Raw genomic sequence first — 10,861 nt, 5'->3', positions numbered from 1 at the left:
AGAAGATGAGTTTACTATATTCTATGTGGTTTGAGTGTTTTGTCAATCCTTCACTAAGAATGTAACATTCGGATTGAATTAGAAAATAATAGGCTAAATTACTCCAAGAGCTCTTTAAGTTATTTAATTGTAACAGTTTGGTCCTTCATGTTATTTTCCCTACAACTAGGTCCTTTATGTTATCAAATGTGCACACCGTTATCCTTTTTTAACAAAGAAAATGTGCTAATTATGGATGCAATTATATTGAGTGGTATAAAAATGATGAAGTGCAACCAATAATACAACAATCAACATTTCTAAATGTTTAAAATGACAGAAAAATGAGGCAGAAATCACCCAAAATGACTAAGTTGTTACAAAAAAAACTTGAAGGACCAAATTGTTACAATTAAATAACTTAAAGGATCATGGGAGTAATTTAGCCAAAATAATAATATGAAAAATTAAGTTATATTAGAAAACAACTTACACTAATCAATATTTTCGAGATTTCGGCAGCCTATTATTCGAATCTTACTCTTTAATGGTTAGAATCTGATTTGATGCTTCTAATTCTTCTGCTATCACTTCCTTCACTATTAGTTTTCTCTTCAAAGTAATTAATGCTTTGAAGAATGAACTAGTAGAGAAGGAAGTGTTAGTTAAAAAATTAGAAGCATTGAAACAAATTCTAACTGTTAAAGAGTAAAATGTGAATAATGGGTTGTATATCAACATTGTTTAGTGTAACTTGTTCTTCTAATATAACTTAATTTGTCAAATTATTGATTTCTAAATGAAATTGAAAGGTTGTATGTTTTGCGAGCAGTTGGTGAAATAAGCATTCCACATACGATATAATAAACTCAAATGAACACATCGCAATGGTTGGTAGGTATAAGTATAACTATGGTGAAATGGTGTATGCTAAATCTTTCACAACAGTTGGACGTTTAACCGTGAAATGTTGAAAAATATCTCAAAATGCTAGTGTTGGGTATCGAACCCTTGACCTCCATATTTCACTGTCATTTCTTTCCACCATTGTAATGATATATTACGCGCTACTAGATTTTTACGATGGTTACTTGTTGTGGTGGTAAATAGGACACATACTATCACATCCTACGTAACCACAGTTCACCACTGGTGAAGATATCCCTTTTTCAACTATGGAATAAAAAACCCTTTGTAGTAGTGGCATTTTTCAACTATGGTATAAAAAACCCTTTGTAGTAGTGGCATTCTAGAGAATGATGTGTAATGTGTTTCACATCGTACAGGGACCACCGTCGGACACAATCATTGGAGGTGATATCCTGATACACTAAATGGTTGGTTTATAAGTCTCAACTTATATACTTGCATCTACTTGAACGAGACTCTAAATGGTTGGTTTATAGGTCTCAACTTATGTACTTGCATCTACTTGAATGGTTACTGCGCACTTCCGATATTTTTAAGGTATATTTTTTACTTGGATGAGAATGTTTTTCGAAATTCTAATAGTGTATAATTGATACGAATTTCTATATCTAAACAGTGTGAAGGACATTTCTATAGTATTAGTTATAACTAACTAGATATAGAGAATACTATCCATATTAAAGGATCAAAATTACAAACAAGTCAAACGAGAATATAATTGCTTTCTAAGACTGCAAATCATTCTTCATTAGATTCCAACACACCGCTAAAATTACAGCGATAATGTATGTTACAGACACATAGATCAAACCTTGGACCATATTGACCCCAAATGCCAAAATGGTCCCCCTCAACCAAAACTCAAACAGTTTAATGGAAGTCTATCTGTGTAAATCTGACCCTTTTAAAACAAGCCAGAAAACACATATTTTCAACAAATGATAATGTTTTATATGAGTGAAAGTTAATAAAGAAAAAAAAAATTAGGCCTCTGCATCCTATATTATGTGCATGTAATTCCAAGGGACCCTGCCATTTTCCTCTTTTTGAACTTTCTGGAAGAGTAACATCTTACAAATTCAGAGGTTGTAATCTCATGTAAAATCCATCCATCAAACTATCTCCAGCACTCCATTACCACAAGATTCCTTGAGCTCCGGTTGAGGTGTAAAAAGAGCTATGAGAAGAGGATTTCTTCTAAGGCATGAAAGAAAATCTTCCTTGTAAACTTTTTCATCCTTATCCTCATCAAATAACAGAAAAAGACGATGGACCTGCAAGTATCCAGCTAATGTAAGTTAAACTATAACAGAAAAAGAATGTGGTGGCAGAAAGACAGGAGAGAATAAAAGTATTTTAATAGAGCAGAATGGGTTACTACCTCGTCCTCATTCCAGCTAAGGAGAGCGGATTGGATGGAATCTCGGAACTGAATTTTAAAAAGAATGGAAAGAACAAGTTAGAGTTAGTTCAAATTTCAGCAAAAGTTGTAAAGGAGAATAGGTGTATGATAGTTAATTACTTCTTCTTCCACGATGTAGCCCTTTACTGCACCACCACACTCAGCAAAGGCTATTTCACAGGCTTGACAAAACCCTGGCTGCTTCATGACATGTGCAGAACCATACAAGAACTAGAAGCAGATATGTGCATAAGAAGAGTGTCATGATCAATAAGGATATTTGAAACCTAAATATGCAGTTAAAAGTTTTTTGTCTTAAAACCAGTACAGATATTTATGTGCAGTATTGATAGTTCTATGTAGCACAGAAACAGTAAATTATTGGAAATAGCAGTTACCTGTTTGAATGTAATTTTCCCACACTTCTCCACATCAATGAATGCAAATATCTGTAATACAAAGACAGGTGTGACGGATGGGGAAAGGAAGATATAAGAATATCATGAAGCCAAAAGTACGGGGGCAGAAAAGAAAAGGAAGAAAAACCGAGTGACAAAATAGTTAATAAATTGCAGCAGCATCCTGATTGCGAATTACTATAAATAGTATAAATCTTACGGATTAGAATGTCAATTCTGGATGGAATTAAAATTTAATGCCATAATATTGAGAAATCTTGAGCCATTTGGTAACTAACCTTTTCAGCAAGAGGACAAGCCCTGAGTCTTAAAACGCTCAAAAAGCCACGATATTGAACATGACCACTGCTAATAAAATAAATAAATAAGTAAATAAAAGATATACCTTGCAGAAAAGCATGGCTTCAATTTCAAAAGCCATTATAATTGGACTAACCAATTGAACCAATCAGGTACCCATTTTAACTTAAGAACCTAATTCATCCATGTTACCCTTGCCCCTAAGAGACGAGAGAATATCTTTTATATAAATTTGGTGAACATTATTGCATCCCTTACACTTACTCCTGTGAAGATTTGTTACTTCTGATAGAGATTAGAGGTTTTATATGGACAATGGGAAACTCCATAAGAATTTCAATAATCATTTCTAACAAATAAGGTAGTTCCATTATTACTAACACAATCATCTGAAGTAAGTCAAAATTGGATGTCATCAATATAATCTGTTTTTGTTTTAAACCAATAGTACCTTTAAGAAATGGTTTTAGTAATGATTTAACAATCAATTGCACAACAAAATATAAATATCAATTATAATTTTGTTTCCCCTGTAACTGAGCAAGAAAAGTTTCACCGTGTAATTACAGCTTATAAGAATGTGACAGTAGTACCTGGGATCGGGATTCATAGCCAAGAATTTATCCAAAAAGTCCACAGCTTCCAAGCTGCTGATATGAAATAACTGGAACGAAACACAAATTGTTCTTTATCGTTCTTTTCAATATTACTATTAAGTATAATTTTGTTAAAAGAAAAAGATTAATCACAAACAAAAAAACAAAATGGAAATCTCTTATTTAGCCGTTCCCACGCAGGGATGTTCAAAATTAAATTGGCGATACCATACAAGCAGACCAGTCAGAGAGAAAGGATGTATTGACTACTGTCATCCCTAATTTTATTTTAATTTTGCCCCTGCTTCTACTTTAAAAGGACTTAAAAGGGAATAATAATAGACATAACCAAATACCAGAGAACATAATAAGCATTGGTACAATAACTGGTGTTGCTGACATGTCACTAAGATCACATGTTCAATTAATGGAATCAGCTTCTTGCACGTGCAAGGTCAAGCTGTCAACAGCAGATCCACAATCATTCTGTCCCTTCCCTGGACCCCATCATGAAGGGATCTTTATAGCACTAGGTATCCTGATTTATATTATATGTCCAGATAGACCAGAAACAAAAAACATAAACTCAAAAGCATTATGGAAAGCAATTCTACTAGCAAATTCTTTGAGCAGCACCCAGAAGGCAATTTATCGCTAGCATCCACTGGCATAAACATGTGGATACCATGGCATTTGCATATACTAGAGGAGAAATGGAATGAACTGTTTAGCCTAAATATCCTACTCAGACAAACTGGCATGAAGAAAAATAAACATGGATTGATAATGGCTAGAAATTAAATGGCACATTTTAAAAAAATCAAAATTGATTCAAGCTCAGTTGTTTAGGGACTCACTGATTCCACTTTGGCCATTTCAACCATAAAACCCGATGGGTTCTCCTGCCAAAATCGACAAGGTGAAATGTTAGTGACTACGAAAATCGATTGCAAATTGTACCAAAACAGGAAAAGCATAACAATCACAACATCTATGGGAAAATATAAGTCGGAATACATTTAAGAATTATTTGAAATTTTTAGCAGAATAACATGACAAATGAGGAAATATTTAATATGATCCTAATATACCTTAGATAACCATATTTCGTATTAGTTGGCTACTTCACCATCATTCCTTAAGGTTGTTAAAAATTAACTAATACATCAATTTAATCCAAAACAAGACTCAAAGCAAGCATCTCAACATGTGCAAGAGTGCCTGAAAAATGGTTTGGTGCGTTGAAACTATAAGAGAGTAATCTTGGGACTGAGCATATGAAATAAAGAAAGGTCAGCACGTGAGAATTATGACTTTATTTGTGTGCTAGAACTTGGAAGTAAGAAATCTGAAACGTCTTACAATCTTTGGGTTGTATCTTGAAGTATTTTAGAAAATCTTAGATTATATGTTAGGATAGAGTTACATATTTCATGACTAGCTTCCTTATTTAATTAAGATTATTAGTCTAAGTCTAATATTCGTGATTATTAGTTTCCATGTTTTATCAGGATTAGTAGTCTAGTCTGGTACTAGTATGATTGTGGAATAGTACCGAATCTATTGTAATCATACCGCAAACATATTCTCTTCCCTCTTTCATATCTAAAACCCTATGATTTCAACATGGTATTATACTAGTAAAGTGTTGACAAATTGCCAGCACCATGGCATAGCGGATTCTGTGCTAACTGCGGAATTTGTTGCTTGCTTCCATAATCCGCCATCGGTAACACTCTAATAGTATAATACTTGTCCCTTACTCTTTAGTATCAAATCACAGTCAACTGAAAGTCTTCACTCTTGCGTTTACCTATTTTCTTGTCTAGGACCTTTTAATTTCAGCAAGGTACGCAGATGTCTAGCGCCCTACAAAATATAGGTTTATCACATAAAATCTGCATCACTTACTTATGATGCATTTCCTTTTATAGAGATTGCATACAATAGACAATAATACTGATATCCCAAAATTATAAATATGAGAAACTCTGGATTCAGTAACACAAGTACTAAATTTAAAATCACAATTCATTTTTGTGTGAAGATAGTCGCTGAATACCAACCAACCTGATACTTGTTTTGCACGTTTGAATTTGACCAATACGTACAAATGGAATGCAAACAAATTTCAAAATGCAAAAAAGCAATTAAGTATTTAGGAACTAGGATGAAGCTATACTTGTAACGAACAATAAAAACTGCACACCTGTTTTGCTTCTTGTGCTCTCATATGAAGCATTATATCTCCATAAGAATGTCCAGTTTGGACAGTATTCAATGCAGTTGCAATAGCATGGCTAGTCTGCAATTATACATATATTGATTGTTAAACAATTGACTACTCACATGTATACAGACTAAATTCAACAAATCATCTAGTGTATTCATTCTTAACAACAGGCAGGATGAAAAAGAAATAATAAATACAGATAGGGTAAAAAATGAAGTGATCCAAAAATATTAGGCGAGTTCCCCTCAAATTTCCTTTAACAGGTGCACCACCACTGCTACTCTAACTATCTCTTAAGTAAACTAATCCTAGTATTTTCTTCTATGGTCACTGTTGGAGAGTCCAAGGAGCCCCAGGAGCAATAACAAACTTCAGAACCTAGACCACCAAGAGAGTTAGATACTATATCTCCACCAAAAAACTTGGCATTAAGTATATGAGTAGTCTCTCTTATACATCATTGATCATTGATTTAGTTCATTCCTAGTCAATGTGAGACAAACCACTCACACTTAAATTCCAACAATCTCTATCTCAAGTGGGAGTCTTCCACATCACTATACTTGTACCGTCGTTACCAACTAATGGGACAATCACCTGACTCCACCACGTAGTAAAAAAGACTTTGGATACAAGGATCTCTTGTATATCTCTTATTTAACTCATTCATAGTTGATGTGAGACTAACCACTCACACTTGAATTCCAATCCAACTTAGCATCAGGATCACCTTGGCATATCACAATATTATTAGTAATTTGCATGCCTTTGTCCAACATTAACTATCATTGAGAATAGCCAGTCTAAACAGCTAGCTGTTCAGGAGAATTTTACTTGTTTGATAAACACTTTTCATTAACTAGTCTTTAAAGCGTTTCTCAATCCCATCTAGCCTGAATCCTATAAGTATATGTGACACTGCCATCACTTCATAAGATGGTTACGAGATATCCAGACAGAGAGTTGTGCTACAATATGATTGCTTATTCTCACCTGACTTTTCTCCAATACCCCCGCTCGTGCCAAGGACTAATGGACCTATTGTATGGAAAATACGGGGGGCCCAATAAAGAATCCAGAGATTTAAGATAGACTCTTATATCATCTTAGATTGTTGGCCTATCTTAGGTGAGACTTGGACTATTGGGGAATTTTTCATCTCATTTAAGTTCAAATTCAAATATATAAAGGTTTCAAAGATCTAAATATCAAAAAAAAATCCTAGGTTAAAAGCTTCAAACATCCAAGAAAGCTAAATAAAGAATTTATTGACTGTATGTATAAACTACGAAACAAAACAAGAATGCTCACCCTTTTACGAAAATGCACAGCGGTTTCCTTATCATCTAGGGGTGAAATGACAGGAAGATATTCTACCTGTTAAATTCAAGTTGAAAGTTTACAATTACTTCAAGAAGAATAAGTTTCCAAAGAACATAGTGAATTAACCACTTAAAAGAAAAAACATAATCCATAGAAAAGTATACCTCGAAGAAATTGTGGAATTGAGTGAACATCCTGAACATAAGTTGTCCCAAAGAAACATTACCCCTAAACGTAGAACAACATGAGTGATATGTTAGGCCAACAAACAGCCGTAATGAAATGGCAGAATCTTCATAAACAAAATGCCTACCAAGATTGATCAAAGTGCACATGAGGATAGCGCACAATTATAGGCTGGATTGGATACCCGGGGATAAATGCACCGAGTTGGAAGGAAATGAGGTTCCGGCCGTTTGTAGTCGTTCCCTCGGGAAATAAAAGTACTCGAGGAAATCTATCGCAAGAAGCCCTTCTCTGTTATTCCAGTCCTTAAAAGCAGATTTATATATCAAACAGTTTATAAAATTGATAACATGGCAGATTTGTATGAAGAAATTATGATCTCAGTAAGTATATCTATTGTTCAGTCCTTTTAGTTCAAATTAATTCTTGCAAATTGCTATTTAGTTCCAATATCAGATTATCGGAAGCAAATGTAATTTTACAATATCTAAAATTTAGTCAACTTTTAGCCTCTCTTCCACTTTATATGGCCAACTATATTTTTCGTTACTTGTTTTCAATTTCAAGCATCCATGTAGCATACTGTATCCTAATACATGTTTATATACATCTTTATTGAGGCAACAAAAACAAGAAATAAAAAAGAGGACCTTCTATTAGTATGTCTTATTGTGCCACTGATCTCACTCAATCATATTCTTCCTAAATTTTCGTCAAATATATATTAAGAAACTCTGCAAAGGCTTGGTTACAAAATAGGAGTAATGAAGGCAATAAATAAGGTTATGAAACTCCTGAACATAGATGGTATCCAAATAATTGTGGTGCCACAAGCATAATTGAGAATAGAAAGGTAAGTAAGCAAACAAGCATCAATTGACAAACTGACAAACATACTAACAATTGAACACCAGAGATAATTTTAGTATGCACATTAAATTACAATATGCAAACTAACAGAAATGTTTTACCTTTATTTCTCTTACAGCCTGCTTCCTTGATGATGGTGAGAACCTATTAACATAAATGACCTGCAATAAAACAGTGGGATAACACAGAGAATGGTTTAATACCATAATTTCTTATAATTTGAAATTTGCATAAACAACACATGACCATGAAAACAAAATACCTGCATTGCTCTAATGATTGTGCCAACAAAAGGTATGGAGTCATGAGACTCGGATGCCACAATGGTGGCAAATAATTCATAGAAATAGAAGATAGGCTCAATATAAGATACATGATTAGATACAATTATTGGAGCAACTTCCCTTGGGGCAGGTTTTCCTTTCCGTTTTATCCAATGATAGCTGCAATGGACAGAAAGAAACAACAATACAGAGAAATTCATGGTTAGCCTAGTGTATGTATGTACAAAGAAACTAAAATCAACATTCATGGAGTAAAGTATCCCAAAAACCAATATTCTCCTTTCAGGTAAGACAACATAAACAGGGTATCTAGCTGAGGTTTATCTTGACACAGCATAACAATTTACCATCACAACAAAACATTACTTTTTATTCGTTTAAAATATCTAAGCATATTTCATTTCATTTTATCTATGATCTATCCTTCTTCCCCCCTAGAAATACCAATAATCTTATCATAAATCAAGCAGAGATCATCAGTGTTGTCAGTGGTGGATGGTGAGCCAAAATCCCGCAATTCCAGCCGCTTCGCAGCGCCGTTATAGCGGATTATGGCGGAAAAACCTGAAATATCGGGCGATATTTACCATTGCAATGAGCCCAAAAATTTCCATGTATATCCGCCACGGAGGATATTTGATAGTACTGATAATCATTCAAACAAAAGCCAATTCTATCCTCCAATTACATAACATGCATTTCATCTCAACTCTCTCCCCTGTCCTAAACCTCTAATTAAACAAAGAACTCCATTAACACATTAAACAAGGCATCCACCCACTCCAATAACCACAAAATCCCACACCTCATTTCCATGAACAACAACAAAAAGGTAAGCCACTTCCTCAATCCTTAGCCAACATATTTTTCCTAAACAACCAAAAAATTAAATCCCTACACCATTCCCTCCATTTCCTTAAAGCAAATTGTTAGTGGTTAATTAGTTAAGAGGGGGAGAATTCGTTAGTGTAGGATCAAACCTTAAATGTCCTACATAATACACTTTCACTCTCCAAACCCATACCATTGAGCTACTCCAGGGAAACATGGTCCCCTCATTAACAGTATCATCAAATTGCAAATATAGTGCCACTATAGTATTGAAATGTAGCAGAATTCATTCATTAGTATAACGGAATTCGAACAAACCGCAAATCTCTCCACAATCCGATATTGACAACACCCTCCTTACCATGAGATTCACAATACAAATAATCAGTAAAGATCCTAATCATGATTTTAAATTGCACTCCGCAAACGCGTCGCAAACGCAAAAACAAACATGAGTAAGATCTAAACTTTTAAAAATAAATAAGATCAATTTCAATTATATCATGATTCATGAAGTAAAGTAAGTCAATTACTAAAGTCTATACCATACCTAACTTAATTAACTCTATATTCCTAGTAAAAAAACAAAATAACAGGAGAGAGATTCAAATTCAAGCATTGAATGAGGAAGGTACAAACCCAAAAGAGAACAATATGAATCTGGCGGCGATTCTCGTGACCCACATAATTCCACTCCTCCACCTAGGCATAGGATTTTCCTTATCTCTCCAACGATAAAGTGCCAACTTAGTAGCCACATACCCTATCGCCAAACACAATCCAAATATCACCAACCGCACCAAAGCCAAAGGAATACACACAATCGTCTTCACCCATTCATAAACACCGTTAATCCCCGCTTTATTGTTCTGGAACGGGTCCACCGTAATCCCCGGCGGCACAGTCAACTCCCCGCCGCTGAAACCTAAGGTGGCGAAGGGGTTGGAGATTGGGGAGACGGTGGCTGTGGCTGTGGATGAGGCGGAGCTGGAATCGGAGTCGACGGTGAGGATTAGGTGGTCGGAGGGGAGTAACGGAGAGGTGAGGGCGGTGTGGTCCGCCATCGACGGAGGAATGGGATTATACGGTATACGGCGTATAATACGAATGGAATACGGTTGGAAATGGAATTATTGTTATATTAATGTGAAGATTTTTATGTTATGTGTTGTTTTAGAGTGTGAGAGGAATGGAATTGAAATGAAAGGAATGGAGCATCTTTGATTTGAGATTCTTTGCAGTGTTTATAGGGAGAGGGGAATGGGAAAGTGATTTTTCTTTCGCCTAGGATCACGATAAATTTATTTATTATTATTACTTCCTCCGTCTCATAAAATACGCGTACAAATAAGACAATTATTATGAGACAGGAAAAATTTCATTTGATTTTATTAAATTATTATTGTATTATTATTATTATTATTAATTGTGTTAGGATCAAATTTCATATTTTTTTTGTTTTCTTATTGTTTAAGAAACAAAAATTAGATTTGATGATTAGCTGAAAT

General features: G+C 34.5%; 1 protein-coding gene across 2 annotated transcripts; it reads right to left on the bottom strand.

The window, feature by feature from the left end:
- Positions 1-1,627: 1,627 nt before the first annotated feature.
- LOC131616686 (lysophospholipid acyltransferase LPEAT2-like) lies at positions 1,628-10,632 on the bottom strand. 2 transcript variants are annotated; one of them, XM_058888091.1, is made up of 14 exons: positions 9,993-10,632; positions 8,501-8,681; positions 8,340-8,399; positions 7,496-7,659; positions 7,347-7,410; positions 7,171-7,236; positions 5,836-5,931; positions 4,484-4,528; positions 3,624-3,694; positions 3,009-3,078; positions 2,710-2,760; positions 2,432-2,542; positions 2,291-2,338; positions 1,628-2,183 (listed from the first exon to the last, which is right to left on the bottom strand). In XM_058888091.1, exons 1-14 carry the CDS (start codon positions 10,415-10,417, stop codon positions 2,022-2,024), a joined length of 1,614 nt encoding a protein of 537 aa, XP_058744074.1. In that variant the 5' UTR covers positions 10,418-10,632; the 3' UTR covers positions 1,628-2,021. The 2 variants fall into 2 exon arrangements, with proteins under 2 accessions (XP_058744074.1, XP_058744075.1); XM_058888092.1 differs by having other exon boundaries at positions 3,009-3,075.
- Between the last annotated feature and the right edge of the window lie 229 nt (positions 10,633-10,861).

Source organism: Vicia villosa, linkage group LG7 (genome assembly GCF_029867415.1).
Source record: "Vicia villosa cultivar HV-30 ecotype Madison, WI linkage group LG7, Vvil1.0, whole genome shotgun sequence".
In the NCBI taxonomy this organism is placed as follows: Eukaryota; Viridiplantae; Streptophyta; class Magnoliopsida; order Fabales; family Fabaceae; genus Vicia; species Vicia villosa.
This window is presented reverse-complemented; position numbering and strand designations above follow the sequence as displayed.

What these genes read in the sequence shown, in the direction of transcription:
- LOC131616686 (XM_058888091.1), bottom strand. Translation starts at nt 10,417, where the DNA reads ATGGCGGACCACACCGCCCTCACCTCTCCGTTACTCCCCTCCGACCAC. An exon ending in AGGCTGTAAGAGAAATAAAG is followed by an intron (nt 7,660 to 8,339) that starts GTAAAACATTTC and finishes CTGGAATAACAG; the next exon opens with AGAAGGGCTTCTTGCGATAG. An exon ending in GCTATGAATCCCGATCCCAG is followed by an intron (nt 3,079 to 3,623) that starts GTACTACTGTCA and finishes TTATTTTATTAG; the next exon opens with CAGTGGTCATGTTCAATATC.